General features: G+C 52.7%; 4 protein-coding genes and 1 non-coding gene across 5 annotated transcripts; 2 read left to right on the forward strand and 3 right to left on the reverse strand.

Moving 5' to 3' along the window:
* The first annotated feature begins 1,950 nt into the window (after positions 1-1,950).
* Positions 1,951-6,355, forward strand: SMAC4_03472 (uncharacterized protein). Its single transcript, XM_003353107.2, has 3 exons — positions 1,951-3,005; positions 3,079-3,162; positions 3,228-6,355. The coding sequence occupies exons 1-3, from the start codon at positions 2,787-2,789 to the stop codon at positions 5,943-5,945; spliced, it is 3,021 nt and encodes a 1,006-aa protein (XP_003353155.1). The 5' UTR covers positions 1,951-2,786; the 3' UTR covers positions 5,946-6,355.
* A 636-nt stretch (positions 6,356-6,991) lies between these two features.
* On the forward strand, positions 6,992-10,734 carry SMAC4_03471 (uncharacterized protein). The gene is made up of 6 exons (XM_066089951.1): positions 6,992-7,588; positions 7,651-7,811; positions 7,889-8,719; positions 8,778-8,850; positions 8,904-9,128; positions 9,221-10,734. The coding sequence occupies exons 1-6, from the start codon at positions 7,546-7,548 to the stop codon at positions 10,144-10,146; spliced, it is 2,259 nt and encodes a 752-aa protein (XP_065947676.1). The 5' UTR covers positions 6,992-7,545; the 3' UTR covers positions 10,147-10,734.
* A 396-nt stretch (positions 10,735-11,130) lies between these two features.
* SMAC4_12846 (uncharacterized protein) lies at positions 11,131-14,043 on the reverse strand. The gene is made up of 2 exons (XM_066091104.1): positions 13,421-14,043; positions 11,131-13,304 (listed from the first exon to the last, which is right to left on the reverse strand). Exons 1-2 carry the CDS (start codon positions 13,872-13,874, stop codon positions 11,641-11,643), a joined length of 2,118 nt encoding a protein of 705 aa, XP_065947677.1. The 5' UTR covers positions 13,875-14,043; the 3' UTR covers positions 11,131-11,640.
* Positions 14,044-14,504: 461 nt separating this feature from the next.
* SMAC4_14064 lies at positions 14,505-14,590 on the reverse strand. The gene is given in 2 exon segments: positions 14,505-14,539; positions 14,554-14,590. It is a non-coding gene; the product is annotated as a tRNA-His (tRNA).
* A 404-nt stretch (positions 14,591-14,994) lies between these two features.
* Positions 14,995-20,549, reverse strand: SMAC4_03470 (uncharacterized protein). The gene is made up of 3 exons (XM_003353105.2): positions 19,304-20,549; positions 15,850-19,244; positions 14,995-15,786 (listed from the first exon to the last, which is right to left on the reverse strand). Exons 1-3 carry the CDS (start codon positions 20,214-20,216, stop codon positions 15,229-15,231), a joined length of 4,866 nt encoding a protein of 1,621 aa, XP_003353153.2. The 5' UTR covers positions 20,217-20,549; the 3' UTR covers positions 14,995-15,228.
* Between the last annotated feature and the right edge of the window lie 2,072 nt (positions 20,550-22,621).

A 22,621-nucleotide genomic window follows, 5' to 3' on the forward strand; every position in this document is an offset into this window, starting at 1 on the left:
AATGCTGTTTCACTACCGTCAATTGTAATTCGGAATCGGACTCGATGGAGTGCACAACTTGACTTTGTTGTCCAAATCACTACCTGTGGTGTAATATCGGTGAGGCGAGCAAAGAAAGTTCAACGACCTACGTGCCCCAGATTCAAAAAAGAAAAAAAAGTGCCTTATGTATGCAACTCCTAATAGGAGAAGTGGGCGGCGGCGTGGCACAGGTAACGGGAACATCAACAGTCTATGGATCAATAAAACCCCCATGTTTAAGTTTTTACCAGAGACGGCAGATCAGATCAAATCGGATCAATCTAATAAACAACAAACAGCCTCACTCAGTCTGGAACCCTTCGGACAAAATCGGCACCCTAAAAGGAAATCTGAAGCTCATACCGGTACTGTGTGGTTTAACACCAACGCTGCAGGACGGACACCTTTCCGCTCGTAAGGCTAACTTCCACTCAAATCGTCAATGCGAAACTGTGCATAAAACTTAAGGCTGTCTTTGGTTCACTACACTGCACCGCTTCTGGACTGCTGCTGCTGCAGGTTCGCAGTCTCTGTCTAAATAGGTAGATAGGCTTCAGCGGGTGTTTCATTCGACAATCGACAATCGACGACGACGGCTGCGTAGGCAGGTAGGCAGGTAGGCAGGTAGGCAGGCGGTCTCAAGGCAGATACCGATGCTGGTTGTATGTACGTGATAGGCACCTACTGGTATGCGTGTGTGTACCGTATGTACAGTCCGATGAGGGGAGCTCGCTTCGGTTTCCTGTCGCAAAATGTGCAAAACAAAGAAAGAGGGGAAAGGCAGGTACAGCATTTGGGTATCGGTAGTTTATCAACTGAAGTGAGTTGGATGGGTCGAATAAAGACGAGATGGTGATAGGGAAAGGACAAAGAGAGGAAAGACTTGGCTCTTGGTATGAGAAGAGCGCGCCGTGATAACTGTGAGGGAACTAAGTTCTTGGCTTGTCGATCCTAGTATTGTTCGTTTTGGATGGCCGGATCAAATAAAAGCGATCGGCCTCGCGGGAGTGAGTGAAGCGGAAGTAGTGTAAGGCAGCCTTATCGCGCATGGAACGTACATTAGTAGGTAGTGTAGGTGATGAATGGATGAAATGGTTGCATCATCTTCATTGTCTCTTCACAAAAAGAAACAAGCGTGCAAACAACTCGAGTCAATGGTGGAAGAATATAGGCGAGCCAAGATGGAGATGTTGGATGTAAGGGAACTTGCCATATTCTAGCTTGACCGCCCACCCCTTTTAGAGACACTTGTATCGTCGATGACTCGATGACGAAAGATAAGTTGGTGATCACGAGGCGGTTCTGGCATGCCCACTGCCGGGGGAGGTTGGCGTCTAAACTAACTAGCAAGAGGTGTGAGAACCACTCTTTAACACCACCCAGGCAACGATGGAGTTTGGACGGGTGTGCTTCCCAATTCCCCCTTGACTTGTCACTTTGTCTACTTACGTACCTTATTCCATATTGATACACTGCAGCATTAAACAGACAAGCACTTCGAGGAAAAAAGAAGGGCTGCGAGGTACCTACGGTAGTCAACCGAGACAATGTCGGGGTTGTGGAAGGAAAGGCGCAGCACGGCATCCAAAGTGAAGTCACAAGGGACACAAGCGACCTTGTTAGTGATAAGTGTGTTATCGGTAGTCACCAGGAACCTGGCCGCCACGGCAAGGCCCGCGCCTGGACAGTGTCATCTGAGATCTTTTTGCCGCCTCTTTTATTCTTTATACCCGGTTGATGATTAAGACACGAAGGACTTTGGAAATTAAGGCAAATATCGAACCTCGACACGACGTTTGATGGCGTGCTCGGGGAGTAACACATTAACATTTATAACAATGTCAACGGTGTGCTATCCAGACAGTGGGTGGTGGACAGTAACAAAGCTCCCCCATGCACGCAGCCATTTAACTCCACTCAAGGCGGGATTGCGCCTGGTGATTGCCAATCATTGGCCCACTGCCGATTGGAGTTCTCCGGAGCCGCCACGACGAACCCTGAAACCCCGGACCTGCCTCACTGGAACCACTCTACACGCTTCTCTGACGCGCTGGAGATACGTGCAGAGGGACGTGCTTTGCTAACAGTGATCACCTTGCGCCCATTGAACCTGTCTTGGGATTCTGTTATTATCTGTTAGAGGTGTTGTTCCGCGATATCTTGGGTGTTGTTGCCCGCTTCTTCTGACAGTGACAGTCACCGCCAACCAAGTCATCCCGAGCTGGATCCCAACCAATTCCACACCTTCTCTCCTCCTCTTCCATCCTCCTACCTTCCCCCCTACATTGACATCGGCCTCTCAGATTCTGCCTTGTGGCACGACCCGACGACGACCCATTATACCTCGTGTTGTTTCTTCCCAACCTCCATTTTGCTAGACTATAGATTTCATCCCCTTCTTGTTCTTCCATTGTCTTCCTCTTCTGTTTTGTCTGCCTTATCCGACTGGTCGCCGATAACAAATGATGGATGCAAAGGTCCGCTGGCCTCGCCTTTCCCCGACCATCCTCTAGACACTCGAATATTCTCGACGCCGCTCTCGACGCAGCCCCCTTTTTCCATCCGACCGTTCAGCCATCGTCCCCGTATTAACGCCCTTCCATCTTGCGCTCGCTTTGACAGACACGGCAGCCTCGCGACCTCGTTATCAGTCACACTCGGAGCCGGGGCTTGGCGCCCATGTCAAGCATCCCACGCACGCCGCTCATTGACATTGACATCACTTATACATACCCGCCGCCGACTGGCCACATCCGCCATCCATAATGCATCAACAATCTCGTCATCCCCCGAGACTCTCCTCCCCCGCAGTTTCTGCTCAGACAAACCCCACACGCACCAACAACCAGAGGGATCCCCGGTCTCGCACCAGCACCGACGCCGCGGATAGGGACGGAGCCGGGGGTGGTGGTCAGGATGGCGGCGATGCCCTCGCGCACGCCGCAAGTCGGGATGCCATCAAGAAGCTGGATCAGATCATTCAGGTGCGCACATCTCGACAAAGCCGCCCTTATCGCCCAGCAAGCAGCATCCTTGGCTGACTGACATGAATGGCAGAACTTCTACTATAAAGCCGCCGTCCTCATCATCGGGTCTCGACAGCATCTAACGCCCGGGCCCAAGAAAGGGTTTAATAAATGGGTGGGTTTCGGTCCAAGACATTCCCCCGGTGGCATGTACGACAAATCGCTGACGACGAAATACAGTTCTCGATAGAGACCGAGGATACCGAAGACTTCAAGGATGACCTCCGCGTCTACAGGAGTTGCGACAGCTTCACGAATCGTCCACCGCCCATGATCATCGAGACCTACATCGACGCATCGCGCATTTCCAGCAGTCACAGCCTCGCACTGGTGGATGAGAATGGCAAGAGGTGGGATGTTCTGGAAGCCCTGAACAGTTCGGAATCGAGCGAGGATTCACCACGGAAACGTCACCTACAAAAACGAAATACCGAGGTAATCTTGGAACGATGGCGCATCGAGCTCAAGTGCATTCCGAATGATGACGCTCTGCAAGATTTTGGGCCCAGCCTGCCCACAATCTATAAACGGAGCATAGTATTCTTCCGGTCGCTGTTCTTGGCCACGAGGGTTATGCCCGGCTGGAAGTTCTCCCAGCAGACCATGACCAAGGCCATTCATCCGGCCCTGGAAGTAAAGTGCCGCATTGTGCCGGCCGAGGCCGAGTTCCTCAACTACGATCCGCTGCGGCAACCCCTTTCTGACAGTAAGGATGTAGTAACGGAGTACATGTTCGGTGATCTAGAAGTACCCGTAGGCCGCTTCAATGCTTCGGTTATCTATCGGAATGACTGCACGTTTCGGGTCGAGGATGCCGATGCGCTGCTTAGCTCGCGGCTCATGGGCGTAGACGAGGATTTCTTCAAGCCCTCAGTACCTCAACGACCGCAACCCGTCAGCCACGGCCGGGCAGACTCGTATGCCGAACCCGGATCTTTGCCCTCACACCGCCTAGGACGAGGCAACCGAGAGCCGCATCAGACATATGGCAGTCTATCGACATTTCATGGCGCCGGCGCATTCGGCACAAGTCCCATCTCGGCGCTCAAGGCAGTTCGGCCGGCCGGTTCAGATACCAGCTCGCCACCAGGCTCTTCTGCAGCCAGTGTTGACCAGTCAGAACCATCGCATTCTCTGCCCATTCGTGGTGCATCAAGTCGGACATTGCGGGATCTTGAAGGCAGCAGACGACCTTCGATCTCGTTCCAACCATTCAAGGCTGGGTCGATATCCGGCAGTCCCAGACTTCCAGACCATGGATCTCCTGCTTCGCCACATTCGCTTCCACGGCCTTCTGGTTTGAGCGGAATCTCACAAGCCAGAAACAGGTCGTCGCTTACAGCAGGAATGGCGGCCTCTTTGCGTGGCCCAGGTGCAGCTGTTCCAACGGATATTCCAAAGTCTAGCTCACCACGGCCCCAAAGTCGGTATAGCAGTAGCTTCAGCCATCGCCGATCAAGGACCTCCTTCGGCGGCCAAAGCAAGACGGGCGATGATGAAGCCAGTAGCAGTGGCAGACAAAGCCTGTCTTCATCGGCTCAACCTGGCTCGGCCCTCCTCGCCGAACCTGTCAGTGGAGTGGCCAGTTCAGGCTCCTTCCAAACAGATGACGATATCTCGGAGTTCCTTAAGGAGCTCGACAACAGGAAGAAGTTGCCGAGCTTTGAGGCTACCAAGAAGGGAGAGCAATCAGCTGCTGCTCGCCGCACTGCTGCACAGCTCAACAAATTCCATCTTATGAGGGACTCCAACAATGCGCTGACGGAGAGCATGATGATGGGGTCTTCGACTTTGCACCGGAGCTCGAGCTCGAGTAGCAGACATATGCCTAACATGCCAGGTAGCCTGGGAAACCCGGGAATCAGTATGAGTGGTGCGAGCGTCAGCAGCTCACCGGGCGGAAAGCCCCTGAGCCCGCATACGCCTCACACGCCCGCGATTCCTAGTCGGTTGAGCGAGAACTCGATTATTGATTACCCGGCCCAGGCTAGCTACACCAGGAGAGGGAGGTCCCATGTGGTTCCCACCGAGGAGGAGGAAGAGGATGGCAATGAGGCCACGCAAACCGACCGCCAACAGGAAACTGGGGGCGGCGCCGTCTCGGCGGCGATCGACATCCCGCTCTCTCCTCGCCTGCTTCATGTGGGTAGCGGCGCGAACCGCCGAGCGAGTTCCGCGGCCCAGCAACACCGCTCGTTGGCGGCTGGAGCTGCCGTCGGAACGGGAGAAGATGATTTGGACATCGCCCAGCGGAGCCTGAGCGTCGGAGCAGACGGCAGCGAGGCGCCCTCGCTGAGCACCCTGCTTGCTTTGCAGCGAAGAAATTCCGGCGATGGCAACGAGGGCAGCTCGGCAGGGGGTGGAATGGCAGGATTGCAGCAACTACAGCCCGCGGCAGATATCAGGGCTTCGGCTGAGCAGAGACAGACTGGAAACGAGGATCAGCCGACAAATTCGCCGGCTAGGCTCATGACTACCAGTCGGACCCCGTACAGGTCGCGTTACAGCTACCATGGCACGACAAGTTCCACGCAGCAGCAAGAGCGCGGTAGCGGGATCGGATCCGGCACTAGAGGAACACCGCCTTTACCGAGTAGGGGATCGGTCACCACCGGGATGAGGTATATGGGTACCTTGGCTGGAAGGGGCGGGATGGGTGTTGGACAGGGTGAGGATGGCACCGATGACGAGCCATTGTTGTTTGCGATGTCGGAGCTCGAGAGGCCTTCGAGGCACAGTTTGGAAGAAGCACGAGGCGGCGGTGTGTTGGGAGGATCTCCAAGGGGGCTGAGGGGAGGAGCTCCGGGAACTGGAGAGGCTAGTGGGAATACTGGTGGTGGAAGTGTGGAAGATGAAGGAGACTATGAGGTTAGGGGGACTACTCGTCGGGGATGGTAGGACGAGTTGGTCACTTATGGGTGTGTGTGGGTGTGTGTGCACTGCATCGCTCTGGATCACAGTACGGGAGCGGTGTATACCCGGGAAGTCGGGAGAGGTTGATGTCTACATTCTACAGATTAGAGATCACAGCGACAGAGGAATCAGATGCTGTTCTCGAAATGAGCCCAAGTTGGGTTTCTTCGTTCTTAAGAACTACTTTGTTTTCTTTCTTATGCCGTACGGGCTCGCGGGTATTTTGGTTCGGGCCAACATCGTTGGAGATTTACTGGTGTGAATAGGAAGGCTCTTTACACTTATTTGTTCATATTCAGGAAGCCTATACCAGCCTCAGCAAATGGCTGTTAGACATAGTGTTTGATTTTCAAGCACTACAGATATCGGAAAATAAGAAGTCAAAAAGCCCCTTGCGATGCCGAAAAGTGATTTGTGGTGGCTTGTGGATATGATATTCATCAATGTAGATCATATGGGACAAGGACCAACCCAAGGCCCAGCGGGCTGTGTGTAAGTGACTTGACACTATTCCCAAGTTGGGGAAGAGGATAGGGGCATATGGTGTTATGTTTGCCTGCTCGCAAGATGGGTTCGCCAAGATTCTATGAAAAGCTTCATAGTCTTGTCTAGAACTTCTCTAAAGTATTTGAAGAATAGTTTTATCTTAAAACTACGTATCACCAACACCACTGCCATTAACAAAAGTTGATGCGATTACGAGCGGCAACAGGAGCCAAGAGGAAGACTACGACGCAATGGAACTCAAATGACGGAATGCCGCTGCACTGAAGGGTGGGGCATGTCCTCCACTGTATGCATGGAACGCCCCGCATGATTGGACGGAATCGAGGCTTACTGGATTAGCAGGCCACCCTCGTGCTCTTGTTCAGTGGTGTCGAGTTCCCCTGTTGGTGTTGCAGTGGTTTGGGGGCGCTGACAGAGACCGAGACGAGCGGGAGGGAGGTCCGTCGTCATCCGCTGCTGCCAAACAGCAAACTGCCCGCCCGGTGCGACAACTTCCACCTGAATGGAACATCTAGAGAAGGGAACATCCAAACAACCTTCGACAACATTCGACACCGCGGGGACCACCGGATCCAAGACATACCGGTACTATTGCAGAGTGCCGAAGACACAAACATCGAATCTTCCCAATATCATTTTGCGCACCATATCCGAATCAGTAATCATCGATCAACCCGATAACTCGACACAGCTCAAAACCAGCCAGCTTCCAGGCAGCTCCGTTGGTCGAGCTCTCCCCCCTCCTCTCCTCCGCCTAAACAATACCGATACGATACAAATATCTACAACCGCAGCTCTGGGCATCCATTATCCGACGAACGATAGGCAACACACCACGACAGATTGATTACATCCGAAGTTCTACGACTGTATCTCCTTGCAGGAAACTACAGCTCCTTTCCCGTAGTAGCCGACGATTCCAGTCCCTTCATCATCATCTGTTTCTCCTCTCGCCAAGTGATTCTGACGACATCCCTGAGGTTGCGCCCATCACCCTTCCTCTGTTCCTCGTAATCTACAGACCGCATCACTCTTGCTACACCAACCGACCGCCAGACCAGACAAAGCAGCCATCACAATGTTTCGAGCGGCGGCCGCAGGGCCTTACGATGAGGCCATCAGTATGTTTCCCTCGACAACTTCTATGCATTCGCACTTGTGCTGACACCAAGCTCTTGTACAGACAAGGCGACCGACGAGAACCTCACGTCCGAGGACTGGGGCGCCATCATGGAGGTCTGCGATCGGGTAGCCACCGATGACAACGGTGCCAAGGAGGCAGTCAACAGCATGATCAAGCGCCTGGCCCATAGGAACGCCAATGTTCAGTTGTATACCCTCGAGGTGAGTTCCTCACCACATCCCCTTTTAGCCCATGTCTTCCAGCCAGCTAGATGTTAACTCGACCGCTTCCCCCCAAGGTTGCCAACGCCCTCTCCCAAAACTGCGGCAAGAACATGCACCGCGAGCTCTCGAGCCGCGCCTTCACCGACGCCCTCCTCAAGCTCGCCAACGACCGCAACACCCACACCCAAGTCAAGGCCAAGATCCTCGAGCGCATGAAGGAGTGGTCCGACATGTTCAAGTCCGACCCCGACCTCGGCATCATGTACGACGCCTACTACCGCCTCAAGCAGTCCAACCCGACCTTGCACCCGCCCAGCGCCCCGCAGAAGAACGTGCTCACCGACGCCGACCGCCAGAAGGAGGAGGAGGAGCTCCAGATGGCTCTCCAGCTCAGCTTGCAGGAGGAGGAACGGAAGAAGGGTGGTGGTGGGAGACCCGCTGGTGGGGCAACTGCGTCTTCATCTGGTGGTGCGGCGGCCGGGTCAAGCAACAACGCCGGAGGAGCATCGGGGGGACGCACGAACCCGACCACTGGCCAGGCAGATGCGGCGGCAACACCGCAGCCGGTTCCCTCGGGCACCACGGCCGCTACCGTGTCCCGCGTCAGAGCGCTCTACGACTTTGTGCCCTCGGAGCCGGGCGAGTTGGAGTTCAAGAAGGGTGATGTCATTGCCGTGCTGGAGAGCGTGTACAAGGATTGGTGGCGTGGGTCTCTCAAGGGCAAGACGGGCATCTTCCCGCTGAACTATGTCGAGAAGTTGACGGATCCTACACCGGAGGAGTTGCAGCGTGAGGCGCAGATGGAGGCTGAGGTGTTTGCGGAGATCAAGAATGTCGAGAAGTTGTTGACCCTCTTGAGCGCTGGAAATACGGGGCCGAGGGAGGAGGACAATGAGGAGATTTCGGTGGGTGATGATCGGACACACGATTGATGAGGGTGATATGCTGACGGTGAAACAACAGAAACTGTATCACCAGACGCTGGCGATTCGGCCTAAGCTTATTAAGCTGATTGAGAAGTATTCGCAGAAGAAGGGTAAGTGTTGCACTATTTGTTATTGAGAAGAGGTTCCAACTAACAGCGTACAGATGACTTCACGCAGTTGAATGAAAAGTTCATCAAGGCTAGGAGAGACTATGAAGCGCTCCTCGAATCTTCCATGTCTCACCCACCAGGGCCGAGTTATCACCAATACGCAATGAGACCTCCAATGACCAACAGCTACGGAGCTGGGGGGTATGGTGCGCCTCCTCCGCAACAGCAGCAGCAGCAGCAGGAGCCTCCCAGGTTCTATACTCCAGCGCCAGCTCAAGGTACGCCCGTGGGAGAATTTGGTGGTCAGGGGATGTATTGATCGAGTGTCAACGAGGGACACAACGCTGATGTACATAAACCTATCACCTAGATGCGCCTCAGTACCCTACCACCTCGCCGTCGCCTAATCCTAACCACTTCATCCGCCCTGCCGGCACTCCTGCGCCCTATCATATGGGTGGCGCTGAAGGTCCAGGACAATATCAACAGCAAACTCCCTATCCTCAACAGCAGCAGCAACCAGCATATGGTGGTCCCTCCAGACCTCAAGACCAGCGCATCCCATCAGGGTCCAACAACACCATGCTGCCTGCTCCGCTGAACACGACTTCCTCGCCGCCACCAGGGAACCAGTATGCCCCGTACCAACCTCCTGGCGCATCCGGAAGCAACAACCGCACGAACTCATACAGCAGCGCAAACGGCGGTGCCCCTCAAGAGCTCTCCACCTCGGCTTATGACTCGCCCACCGCTCAACACAGCACCAACCCCCTCTCTAACCCATCCTACAACGCTCCCTCCGCTCCTTCCTACAACCAAGGACCTTCGGGAGCTTCCAACGACGACCCATATGCACCAGCCAGCCCTACAGCCACCGCCCCCGGAGCAGGACCCAGCAGTAACGTAGGATCCGCTCCCCCTCCTCCCTCCGCTCCCGCACCCTCCGCTCCCTCAGCACCTAGTGTTCCCGCCGGTTACACGCAGGGCGGATACCACTCCCAGAACCCCTACCAAGCCGCCGCCACTGCCGCTGCGGCAGCTGCTTCTTCGAGACCGCATGCTGGGTATGAGGGTGCCGGTAGCGAGGTGTCGTCGACGGCACCGCAGCCACCTGCGGCTCTGCAACCTGGTGGTGGCACACAGCATCAGTACAAGGCTTATGTCCCGCCTGGGTCGGCGCCGTCGGCACCGGGTGGTCAGGAGGGACCAAGTGCACCTGGGGCACCGGGACAGAGTCAAGGTCAGGGACAGGGGCAGAATGATGGGTTGGCGGATTATTATCGGAGTGCTTATTAGGTCCAGTTGGGAGGAGATATGTTTTGAGAAGGCCAATGGTTGTAATTGTCTCTCGCAGGGATTGGGGCTGAGGTTTTGAAAGAGAGGATTGTAATGGCGTGAAAGAGGTAGAATTTGATGAAGCGTACGTATTTTGGCGGTTTTGAAGAGATGGGGCAGACACAGTATATGTCCGAGTAGGAGGGAAGAGGGAAGGATGGGCGGGACTCAAGAGGGAAGAACTGGAAATGGAAGTGACTATTGATGTCTACCTTTCGTTATGTGAAGTGAAGTGATGCTTACCTATCCATGTCGCCGCCTATGGATGCCCATCTTTGGATTCAAGTTCGGTAACCCTCTGTTAGGCAGACTGTGATCCATACTTGCTAGGTAGTACCTCTAGGATTTAGTGGGATGGATTGACCTCAGGCATGTCACGTTATTCCGACCCTGCCTGCCTACCTGCCTACCTACCTCTATCTCATCTGGGATTGTTTACGTTAGGGACTGAGCCTCCTTCCTTCCTTCACTTGTGAGTTTTTGGAAGCAAAAAGCAAAACTCAGATTGTTATTTTCCGGTGCAGTGTACTGCACTGCACTGCGCTGACTTGTATTTCCCAAACCTATGAAAACTTTTGAACGAGAACTAATTTGTTGATGATATTCTTGACTGAAGGACGAAGAAGGGGATGTGGTCGTAAACAAGTGGGTGGTAATGGTTGGTAATAGCTGATGATGGGTGTAAAGCGTATGTACCTATGGAGGGAGTCTGGAACACTATGGTAACACATTACACAATGAGCAAAGAATAAGTAAGAGATGAGATGAGATGAGATGATGATGGGAGTTGTGAAGGGTTGTGTTTTTGGTTATGTGGTTATGTGGTGGCTGAGGGAGGTAAGGCGTGTACATGTTCTAGTTCCTGTTCGTGAGTGATCTATCGTATCTAGAGGGGCTTGGTACACACTCGGTGGTAGGATCGTGGCACATATTTCTCCTATGGTTTGGCCTTTGCTTGTATTAACAGACAAGTAAAAGTGGTGGGCATGGTGGCCTGGGAGTTAAATAATAGGGAAGTTAGTTTAATTCCTTTTTCTTCCCCCTTGGGCTTTCTCGTCCCTTGTTTCCTTTCTCCTTCCGTTTTTCCTTTTTGTTTTTTTCATTTTTCGTTTTTTTTCCTTCGGTGGGTTGGTCTGGGAAGAAGGAGGGGGAGAGTGATACCATTAGAGGGTGTAAGGTGTACCTCCAGGCATATTCATCCATTTTTCTTCTTTGCCTTAGAAGATTAGATGAACAAACTTGTGATGGTTTTGTTGATAAAGTATGGAAAAAGATATCACAACTGGTATCTCAAGCTGCAAAAGGTGGCCGAGTGCTTTGCTCCTCTGGACGTAGAAGTTGGACAAACTTGGACAGTCCGAGCCACGTGTTTGTATTGAAACCAGAAGCTTCCTCAATTTCTCAAAGAGATTGTCATCCTCATCTGCTGTATTTTCAATCCACGCTCCTGGTGTGCTATACGACAATGATGGTGTGCTTCCCGTCCTTAAACTCAGCGCAGGGCAAGGTTGGATTTCCCGGCTTCTCCGTAAGGAGGGACAGTATCTGGTCTGCCTGGTCTTCCAGGATGACCACAGCCATACCAATGCGCTCAAAGACTCCTCGTTGCTCGTCAATGATCTCAAAGAGTAGCAACGCCAGACCCAAAGTCTTGGTCCCTGCGTGTGCAACCATGGAAAACACCCGGCCCTCGACATCTTTGTGGTCAACGCTGTCCCTTTTTGAGATATCGAAGTACACAATCGGTGACACGACATTATCGACCGCAGGAGCAGCCGCCAACCGTACTTCCTCCAGGAGAAGATCAAAGGCCAACTTGTGCTCCAATGAATTGACAAGCTTGGTCTCCCACAGAACCCCCCGCAAACGTAACCAGCCGTCCGTTGTGTCACCCGTCTTGTCGGATGTCGCGTAGCTGAGATGGACATCCTCAACTTCGATGTGACAGCCATCTTGAGGCCATCTTGACGGCCATACAGGGCCGTCAAGACATATCCAGGACCAGGTAGGAGCTCGGTATACGTCTGGTCTTGATCCGGTATAAAGGGCAGATCTTGTCCAAAGTAATTGAGTCTCGAGATTGGTACGCCACATGCCGGCTACGTATGTGTCTTTTAGCAAGGATTGGAATCTTTTTGCAACTCCTGAGCAGGCAATGAGCTTATCTTCAGGCCGAGAAAGGTCGCATTGTGAGTAGTTGGAAATAATCCGGTTCCATAAGTGCTGCGCCACTGGCAGTCGGGGTATTATATCACGAAAAGCCCGTTGATCACCCTGTTCCACTTTGAGGGCGATGGATTTGAATCGCACAAATTCAGACACCGCAAGTTCCGGATGAAGCCCGTGAGCAAAGACTTCTGACGCGTCTTTTTCACAGCACTCCCACATTAACTGACGTTTCCCGAAATGCAGAACTCGAGGGGCTAGGATGCGTTCTTGCAGGACCCAGGCACGGGTGTTCACCAATGCCCAAGTAACGTCTTGCACCCAAAAATTAGAGTTGTACACATGGAAGTAAACCGCAGCCATTACACCACTCTCATTGGCGATAAGATCCAGTGTAAATGTTTCCGGGTTGACCGATTGAGGATCCCGGGCGTTGAAAAGCGACTGCGAACAGTTTTCGGCGTTTGCTGCGGATATGTTGCAATAAGAGTGTGAGTACACCTTTTCCATCAGAGATGCTTCGCGCTCCCAGTCGGCTTTGTTGTCCTTGTCTTGCATTATACAGAGCGAATCGATCCAAAGATACCGCACTTCAAGTCTGCGCGCCACTGAGATGACATCCTGGAATAACCGGGGCAATGAATCCGAGGGTAACCCCTTGATCATCAGAGGGTGTGTCTGTTTGTTCAACACAAACTCCTCGTCAACATGGCCCCAACGGTGAGTAACTGTGGCATACGGGCCGGTGGGCTTCGTATTTTTCGTCTCGGTGAGCCGCACCTCTGTTGATTCGCCGAGATCCAAGAGCCTCGTTGGATACCAATCAGTATCACCCTTGGTGGGGCTGCACTGGTGGTGATTGTTCAAACAGTCACTAACCCATTCTCTTGCCAGACGCTGGGCTCTTAAAGACCATGTGCTTGTTTCGCACGTAGGAACGGCATAGGGTTTCCCTTCCACGCGGGAATATATTAGCATTTGGTGCCGAGAACAGCAGGGCCAGCGTTAACTTATCTCCCTCTCCACTACCACTTCTTGCGCCAACTTTAAAAGAATCCGGTTGTTATACCTTGTTTGATTTCTAGCACCGCATGGAATTGGCGCACATATCCGTCCGCCATGTAGGCAGCTTTGCCATTGCTCGTCTCAGGTATTGTGAGAAACTCGAAGCTGAGTGTGAAGCACTCATAGTCTTGGTGTCTCTGATACTTCATAAGTAGATGAGATGCCGCGTTTCCGTAAGCATTAGGTATCTTTCCAGATTCTATATCGCGCCAAAGGATAGCCAAGCGCCGCCAGTCCGTATCGTCTATCCACTCCTCGACGTCCGAACAAATATGGCAGCTCTGGTGGATGGAGTCCATGAAGTCATTCCATGTCCTGTGGTGATCTTTGATAATGTACTCTTCAATGGGCTCGTCATTCGATGTCGCTCGGACAAATATTTGCCTATCCTGGTTCTTCGCAAGTCGGAAATGGCTGATGGCAGCTTGTAGTGTCGCCTGGCACACGGAGCAAATCATGTTGTGGTAATGTTTCGGGAGTCCTCCGGGAAGAAAGAGCCGCAGGGGAGGAAGTCACCAGAGTTCTGGATATCGTCGGGCTCACACCGGTAGGGTCGGGGAGTAATGTGGAGGAGGAGGAAGAAGAGAAGAGAAGAAGAAGAAGAAGAGGAAGAGAAGAGTAAGGTGAAGGATTGAAGCCCATCCCGGGGAAGATTGTCTGACAGGCAGCAAGACGTCCTACTCCTTCCTCGTAAACATAGGAAAACAAAAGACTCGCCAATCAGCAGGAAGCCACGAAGCCCATCAGCTCGTTCTTACCTTTGCATTAATCGTCATCTTCCCTGCAGCACCTGTCTGTGCCTTCTAGACTCGGTAAAACATCAATCAACCAATTACCATCGGATCGCGATTTCCTGCCCAAATCGCCAACCACGGCGACCAAAGGTCCGCCAAAGAACACGCAACGACGTAGCTCAATAATCAATGAAAAAAAAGGAAAGAAGAGAAGTTCAGAGGACACAACAACAGGATTCGAAGGAGGTACCAGCAAACAACAGCTCTGAAACCATCTGGCTGGCACCTTCCGCATCAAAAACAACTTTTTTTGTTTTTAATAATAATAAAAAAAATTTTTGATGTAAAAAAGAGTGGGATTGCCAGGAATCGAACCTGGGTCCTCTCGGATCGCTGTGAGAAACCACAACGAGAAGTACTGACCACTATACTACAATCCCGCGGAATTTATTAAAATTTCCTAGCGAGGTTTGCACCTATCTTCGTTTGGACATATTCCTCACGAGCTGGGTTGCGCCACCAGACGACTTGGTTTCTTTCAATAGGACCACAGACAAAGAAAAAGAAGAGAAAACAGGGGAAAGCAGAGGCAAGAACAAAAAAATTGTGTACTTAAATTAAAAATGTGTACTATACGATAATGTATCCAGGTATCTTTTGTCCCTTCTCTTCCAAACACCAATAGCAAAACAGTCAAAGTATCTCTACATAACATTTATCTTGTCCTTGTCGACAACCCAACTACCCACTTACCGCCGCAGCCTGCCTTTCTATTCTTGCTCACAATCCCGTTCCACCCAACACACCCCGCTACCAAGACACGATCGAACACAAGTGAACTTTCTCATGTATGTGTATGTGGTATAGTATAGACCGTATATATGCAGAATGTGAACCACTTTCCCTTCTTCCCTGTCGAACATCCTTCCATCCCTCTCCTCTCCTCCTTCTATATCCCCGTCATGGACGATAAAGAATATCTATACATTATCTTTTTTGTTTTCCGACCCCAGAATCCCCGATTACACACTACACTACCACCTTTATCCGTTTATTCAAATACAACCATCGCTGCCTGTTATACATCAAGCATCCTCTTGGGCGGCTCCGGTTCTGTTTGCGCTTGCTCACCGTCATCATCTACCGCAGCGTCAGTTTCCTTCTCCTGCTCCCGCTGCTTATCCTGCTTCTCTTTCTTTTCCTCCTGCTCCCGCTGCTTATCCTGCTTCTCTTTGTTTTCCTCCCGCTCCCGCCTTTGCTCCCTCTGCCGGTGCTCCTTCTGGTGGTATATCTGCTGTTTCTGGCCCATATGGCCCATGCCCTTCCTGCCAAACCAGCCACCCCGCTCCCACTCGCCGGGCACATAAAGCGCGTCATTCCGGACTTTATCGTCCGTGATTCCCTGTAACAAAGTCTCGAGGCGTTTGAAATCGATGGGCTTGAGGATCCAACCATCAAAACCAGCGTCAACGTACGTATCCTTTTTGTGCTCGACTAAAGAGGCTGAGACGGCGAAGATGGGCACGCGGCCGTGATCCGAGATGATGGCCGACAGCTGCTGGCCGTTGCCGTGCCGGGCGGATTTCTCAAAGCCGCGGATCATCCTGGTACTAGTAAGGCCATCGACGATTGGCATCTGAGCAGAAAAATGTTAGTGTCGGTTTGCGGATGAGCAATGAGAAAAGGCAGCAGAACATACCTGCATATCCATCAAGACCACGTCAAACTCCATGGGCTTGTCTTCATATACAGCTGCGCAATCCTCGCCGTTCAAAGCGTGAGTTACTTTGTACCCGGCCTTCTCGAGTCTCTTGCGCAGCACCTTGACGTTGATGGGGTCATCTTCCGCAACCAGAACTTGCAACTTGCTGTTTGGTGCTGAGGCTTGTTTGGCGGGCTGCGGGGGTTGCGCAGGCACGGACGTGACGGGCGCGGGTGGTTGTAATGGCACAGACCGTGGTATTTCCTTGACCGCAGAACGTGGTGCTGCTTTCGCTTTCTTATCCGCCACAGCATCTTTGATTTCAAAGAGCACCTTTGACGTGCTTGGCGGCGGGACCACGAGCTTGTCAAACATTTCGTCCGGCAGCTTCACCGGCTTAATGGGAACCCTGCTATCAGTCACATACTGCAACCCCTGTGATGCTGCTGGTGGCTCAGAATGCTCCGCAACTTCTGACGTTGGTTTTTGGCTTCGAGGCGTAACCTTCTTAGTGTTCGGCGACGAGACCGACCGTGCAGGACCATCTGGCCGCTTTCGGCTCCCTGGACTGACGGACCGCCCCTTAGAGGGTCCGAGAAGACTGGAAGCTGGGCCGTGGTAGTGACCGTGCGAGCCCCTCCTGTGTTGAGAAACGCTTTCTGGCTCGGGCTCGCCTAGTGTGAGGGGGTTCTGAATGGCGCCAATAAGCCTGTCCGCATTGCTGAGCTGGCTTCGTCCGCTGCCTTTACTTGCGATGCTCTGGTTGTCGTCATAGCTCTTCTTGGACGCCAGCGAAGTACTCGCGTTGTTGACAGACCATGAACTGCCGTTGTTGCTGCGGTCAACCAGCATCACTTCGCCGTCTTGCATCTGGGTTGATATGGACGCCGCGGAAATCGAGGCGTTACTAGAACCGATGGATGCCTGTGCGACGTGACCACTGTTTGCCGCCACAACATCTCGGCTTTTTCCCTCCTCGGGAAGGTCGAAGGGCAATTGAATCACGAATCTCGATCCCTTGCCAACCTCAGACTTTAGGCGGAGTTGGCCATCCATATTTCGCAGAATTCTGGCGACAACTGCAAGACCGAGGCCGAGCGTTTTACCGCTTTGCGACTTATCGTCGCCGCGTTCGTCAGATGATTCGAATCCAAGGTCCGTGTCGACTTGTTCCAGCTCTCTGAAAAGCGCATCCAGTTGGGCGTTGCTCATGCCCTTGCCTGAGTCCTGCACCACAATCTCGATGCGAACCCGATTATCCATCACTTCTGCTACGTATAACTCAATCTTGACAAATCCTTCAGATGTGTGCTTAACCGCATTTGCTGTGATGTTGGAAACTGCCTGTCGGATACGCCTCTGGTCTCCAGATACGAGGCGAGGGAGCCCGGGGTGCTCAATGACCTTGTATGTGATGCCCTTCCGCTTCGCATCATGACTGAAAGCCTCCGTAGCTTCACGTATACACGCAAGTAGATCGAAAACCTCGTCCTTGATCAGATCCTTCCCTTCTTCTGTCTTGGTCAGATCGAGCAAATCGTTAATAACGTATATCAAGGATTTTGAGGCTGAATGCGATCTTGCAAGATTTTCCCTGGTCTCCTGGTCGAGGGAGCCTTCAAGTGCAATTTCCAGGTAGTTGATTATAGCGTTGAGCGGCGTGCGCACTTCGTGTGCCGAGTTTGCGAGTAGTAGTCGAGTGAGCCGACTGCTCTGCAAGGCTGCCTCCTTTTGCCTCCAAACCTCGATGAACTTTCCGTACACCAAGCAAAGCACTGCCGCGGTTTCAACCTGCTCCTCCGACCATTCGCGAGACTTGCCGATAACTGTCTCGTACCAGACCTTGAAACTCTTTCTGGGCTCCAGGTACGCGGCGGAACCAGCTTGGATGTTCTTTTCGTGTGGATTGCCCGCCCACTTTACTTCCCTGACTTGACCCTTGCGGAAGAAGACAATGAAATCGCTCCCACCGACGCTCAAGGGCACGTACAAAAGACCGGCAATGACTTGGAATCCTGGTGGATAACGAAGGTCGGGGAAGTCGATCTTGACGTCCTGCGAGGTGACCACAGATGAGAACTTGCGCAGCCGCAGATACTCTAGCATAGCCAGTGCCTCCTGCGACTGCTCGATCTTGCCCAGAATCTTGGTCTCCTCGCGTATTGAAAGCATTCCGAAGTCGGCATCGAACAGTTTGAGCAAGTCATCCGAAGAAGCGATTATATAGCCCGACGGGTTCTTGTCGGTGGGCACTGTGTTGATAAGCTTGCGGGCTTGGAGACGAGAAGCATACGACAAACGCTCTATGTTTCTCGAGACTGTGTCGCCAACAAGTCGGCACATTTTTCGTATGGGAAAGGAGACTCTCATCCCCTTGGGCCCGTAGGAATGGCACGCAATCAAACCCCAAAGGTCGCCAAAGGCGTTGATTGAGATGGACATGGAAGAGCGCACTGCCATGTTAGCAAGATATTTCAGGTGGATTGGCGACATTGCACGAAGGTAGGAGTGCGTCATGTCCAACGGGGTTTCCAAATCTTCAGGCGTTCGGCAAACAATTCTCGCGCTCTCGACGTCTCGGTCGTACAGTAATCGTACCTTGTTGAGCTTGTAGAGTTCGCGTGCCTGTCTGGGGATGTCTGTAGCCGGGAAGTGTAGTCCCTTGTACAGATCTCTTGTTTGCATCGGGTCAACAAGCTCGGTGACGACCTTGCCGTTAAACGAGGAGTCAAATTGATAGATCATGACCCGGTGGAAGCCCGTCAACTCCTTGACAATGCCAACCAAGATCTTTAAAAACTTTTCCAGGTTGGGAGCGTTTGCCAACTGCTCCTGTACTTGGCTCATGATATCAAACACTCGCATTGCTCCTGCCTCGCCTCTTCGCCTGCGTGCACTGCGCAAGACTCGTAGTGGCTTGCTCAAGATCTCTGTGCTTTCGGTGAGCTCTTCTGTTGTAGGATTCGACTGTAGGGTATCTTCGGGTGTGTCCGGATAATCCTCCTCGGGGGGTCGCAATGGGTAATCGTGGTCGTCGTCGAGTTCAAATTCGCAGATAGTCAGTTCGGGGCGTGATGGATGTACATGGATTGCGCACCATAGCTTGACGGAACTTTTGGCCTTGGGAAATCGGATGGAGAGACTGAAAACTTCGGGGCCGTTGACGGCCGGATCCGAGTCCTCGTCCGTAATGAAATCAACATGATCCAGCAGGTTCTCAGCCTGTTCATCAGTGAAGATGTCGAGGAAGTTGTTCAGTCGGAAGAGCTCTTGTGGGGTGTAGCCGATAATTCTTTTGGAGTTCTCGCTCACGAATCGCACAATGAAGCGGCCGTCTTGTTCTTCCTGGATGACCACCATCAATCCGAAGCCCTGTACGGCGCCCGGCGCATCTGTCCGATTGATTAGCATTGGTTACGAGATCACCCAAATGAAAAGAAAGGGAACTAACGGATTGGTTCATCTTCGCACCGCTGTAGCTGCCCATCTCGACCAGTAATCACAGCATGGCCCTCCTCAGTCACGACATGTTTGAAGCGAGGTGTGAAGTGTGTCTCGGGAAGAGTGTCAGGAGATTTCCTGCCAGCAGACGAGGGTTCCCCTGTTGTACCCTGGTCATCGCCGCCTCCGCTGCCGTCTGCGCCGCCATCGGACTCTTCCTCGGACGAATCCCTCAGGGTGAGTTCTATAGACCGATTATTTCCATATCTGTCTGCATCGGCCTGGACACTGGATAGGGAACCCGTCATGGTATTCATGCGACGTTGTTGTCGCATGGTGCCCGTGGATGATGAACTGAAAATGGAGCCGCCATCGGGTTGTGAGATAGATGACTGACTCTGACTGATTGTGGGCCTACTTTCGACGTCGACGGCGCTTGCTCTGCTAGTTGGAACTGTGGACGCATGTGGACAGGTGGAAGTCGCGTTATTTCCTGTTGCTGCCGCGGTGTTTGACCTTCCGCCCATCGTAGTCCCATGACCCTCGGACAGAGACATTCTACGACGCGCGCAAATATCATCATTGACTGTCGGTGTAACGGCTGGGCCGACGCTGATGACGGAACGAATAGGGAAAACGCGGTCTTCGGGATCTTGTGCGCTTCCATGGCCTAGTTGTCGATCGGACGATGTGCTCCATGATGACAGGTTCGTGGGAGAAGTAACAGCCGAGGAGCTGCCATCGGCATTCGCCGAGCTGTTGGAGGCATCATGGGCATGTGACTCTGTTTCCCGGTCCGTGTTATCGATGTAGTCCTGAACTTTGATGTTGTTTGCCGTCTGTTGGTCGGCGGTCTGGTGGTTACTTCCTAGTTGACCATGCCCTTCGCCAGCGGTCGGGGTTGCGTCTTGACTGGTGTCCATGCCGGTCGCTTTATCCTGTGCCTGCGCCTGTGCCTATGCTTGTGCTTTTGCCTGTGCCTGTGCCCACCGGAGCCAACTCCGTGTCCCCGAGACCCGGGGGTCTCTTTGTGATGTCGAGTCCCTCCAAGCTTGCGATCTACCGCTGACAGGCGATTGATATGGCATCCGCGTGTGACGTGGTTTTGCGATGGTCGTGTAGATGTGTTGTTGTGGAAAGTTGATGGTTTCCAGACGCGAGTGGCAAGCTGATGCTCCTTTTTTTTCTTTTTTCGCGACCTTCTGGCTGCTCTGTCGAAGTTCCCTCGTATCGACCTGGCAGGAGAGCAGTAATTAGGGCGATCTCTATAACTTTGGGCGCAAAGCGAGCGCATATATTAGCGCCCAAACAGACTAGCAAGGTATAGAAAAATGAGTGCTTCGTACAGGCCCATCTAAAGAGGAGATGTCCTGAAAGACACTGGGGAGCACCACGCAAGACAGAGCAGAAACATAACACACCTCGCGCCTCAGAGCCTGGGAGCCGGAGTGAGCGCGGGTCCGCGGTAGGTAGAAAGCTCAACAGTGTACGGTAAAAAGGCAGAGTGTCCAACTCAGGGCCAGGGTCACTGCGGAGAAGTCAGAGCCAGAACCCAGACTGCCAACTATAACGGTCAAGGGGTGCCAGGATGTGGATCGCAACGCAAACCGAGATGGATGGGAGGGGCGCAGAATATGGTAGACGGGGGGTAGGTGAGGGGGGAGATGTGGATGGAGTGCCGTACCGGTACCGTCACGGAGTAAGGAGACTAGGCCGATCAGATCAGGTAGTTGTAGCTACACTAGATAGGGCGGGCAATACGAGGTCGCGATAGGTTCAGAAGCGGAAGAATAGCGCGGCTAGACGGGACGGAAGAAAATCGAACTGGAGGAGGAGAAGTCGAGGGTCGAGGAGGATATTTCCTTGGCGTCGCGATCCACAGTTTCCACCTTGTCTCACGGGGCTGAATGGTCAAGGGCGAATGTGGGAGAAGCGGGCGAGGTTCAAGGGGGGGATTCTTGGGGGTGCCTAGTGACCGTTGATCGGTTCAACTGATGTCGAGTGTTGTAGTATGGGTAGTGATGGTGTATCCGAAAGTTGGACGGACTGAGTCGTCAGTCGACTGATGGAGCGGGGGCTGCGAGGATGCTCTGGTGGAGGGCACACTGAATCGTTCAACAGGCCAGAGTCTAAAACTGGAGGGGCCGATCGTTTGTGCGGTTCCCGGATGGAGGCCGGATGGAGGGCGGATGGAAGTATGCAGATCTAGGAAAAACCCATCTGTCTGGTCGGTTGATCAACATGGGGTTTCTGTTGCTGATGCTTGTGGCCGCAGCCCGTCATTCCAGGTTTACCAGGGAGCAAGAGTTCTGGCCAATGTGCGCATACAGTGTCGACAGTGTGTGTGTATGTGTCAGATGCTAGGGTGTAAGGGTGCGACAACGTGTGGCGACCAGAGCAAGGAAAACAATAAAATGTACAGACCACGACGGTCAAATGGAAAGTAGCAAAGCAGCTGCAAAAGAGAGTTGTAATGTGTAATGTGAGAATGAAACGGCGCCAGGACCAAGATTGTGCACGCCGTTGTGTTTTGGTAACACACAGCTGAGCCCAAGCTGCGTACGACCCTGAAAGAAAAAAAAAGGTTCGGATTAGGTTAGGTTAGGTCGGGAGACGGATCTCAACCACTGCAGATGAGACAGTCTCGGAGAGGCGGCCAAGCCGTCTGCTTCTTTTTTCGTGTGAGCTCTGCACCAGAAGTGGAAGCTGCCCCTGTGTGAAAGAATAATGTATGAGCTGCAGTGGTCAGCACGGATGCCTAGGTACCTCTAGATATGCTACCTAGTGAGTTGGAGGTGCAGTAAGTAGGTGAGTATATCAAAGTGTGTGAAAAATGACGAATTGCTGTTGTCGTCTGTGAATAGGTATCATTCCTACCCTCTCGAGAGTGAATCTGCTGAGGGTTTGCACATTCCCAGGGTTCGAATCCAACGCTATCGTACGGTTTTTTTTGCGGTTTTTTTTGGGGGGTTTTTGGGAGCGATATTGCCAAGACGTTGGAGGCAAAAGGTCCATCGGACGGCTGGGGCCGACTTGAACCGACTGGGTAACCGCCACCTGCGTCAGCTGAAGTTTCCTGGAAAAGGCAAAAAAGCGTTGAGAAATCCTAAAGATTCGCTGTTCCATGTCAGCCTTTTAGCCTTGTAGCCGCAGGCCCATCATATTCTTGACTCTGAAATGTGCATCTCCGATATCGAGAGTTTCAAAAGAGACTCTCTTCCCGTTGACTGGTTCAAAGACAAATTGACAGTGGCGCCTGATTGTTAACGGCAAAGATGGACAGGCACATGTCTTCTTTACCACTCTGTTGGAACCTCGAGGAGGCAAG

Source organism: Sordaria macrospora, chromosome 7 (genome assembly GCF_033870435.1).
Source record: "Sordaria macrospora chromosome 7, complete sequence".
Classification (NCBI taxonomy): domain Eukaryota; kingdom Fungi; phylum Ascomycota; class Sordariomycetes; order Sordariales; family Sordariaceae; genus Sordaria; species Sordaria macrospora.

Coding starts and splice junctions, on each gene's coding strand:
- SMAC4_03471 (XM_066089951.1), top strand. CDS start 7,546: ATGTTTCGAGCGGCGGCCGCAGGGCCTTACGATGAGGCCATCA. Junction 7,812..7,888: donor TTCAGTTGTATACCCTCGAG/GTGAGTTCCTCA, acceptor CTTCCCCCCAAG/GTTGCCAACGCCCTCTCCCA. Junction 8,851..8,903: donor GAAGTATTCGCAGAAGAAGG/GTAAGTGTTGCA, acceptor AACAGCGTACAG/ATGACTTCACGCAGTTGAAT.
- SMAC4_03472 (XM_003353107.2), top strand. CDS start 2,787: ATGCATCAACAATCTCGTCATCCCCCGAGACTCTCCTCCCCCGCAGTT. Junction 3,006..3,078: donor AGCTGGATCAGATCATTCAG/GTGCGCACATCT, acceptor CATGAATGGCAG/AACTTCTACTATAAAGCCGC. Junction 3,163..3,227: donor AGAAAGGGTTTAATAAATGG/GTGGGTTTCGGT, acceptor GACGAAATACAG/TTCTCGATAGAGACCGAGGA.
- SMAC4_03470 (XM_003353105.2), bottom strand. CDS start 20,216: ATGGACACCAGTCAAGACGCAACCCCGACCGCTGGCGAAGGGCATGGT. Junction 19,245..19,303: donor GTGCGAAGATGAACCAATCC/GTTAGTTCCCTT, acceptor TCAATCGGACAG/ATGCGCCGGGCGCCGTACAG. Junction 15,787..15,849: donor TGGTCTTGATGGATATGCAG/GTATGTTCTGCT, acceptor TTTTCTGCTCAG/ATGCCAATCGTCGATGGCCT.
- SMAC4_12846 (XM_066091104.1), bottom strand. CDS start 13,874: ATGATTTGCTCCGTGTGCCAGGCGACACTACAAGCTGCCATCAGCCAT. Junction 13,305..13,420: donor GGTGCTAGAAATCAAACAAG/GTATAACAACCG, acceptor CCCGCGTGGAAG/GGAAACCCTATGCCGTTCCT.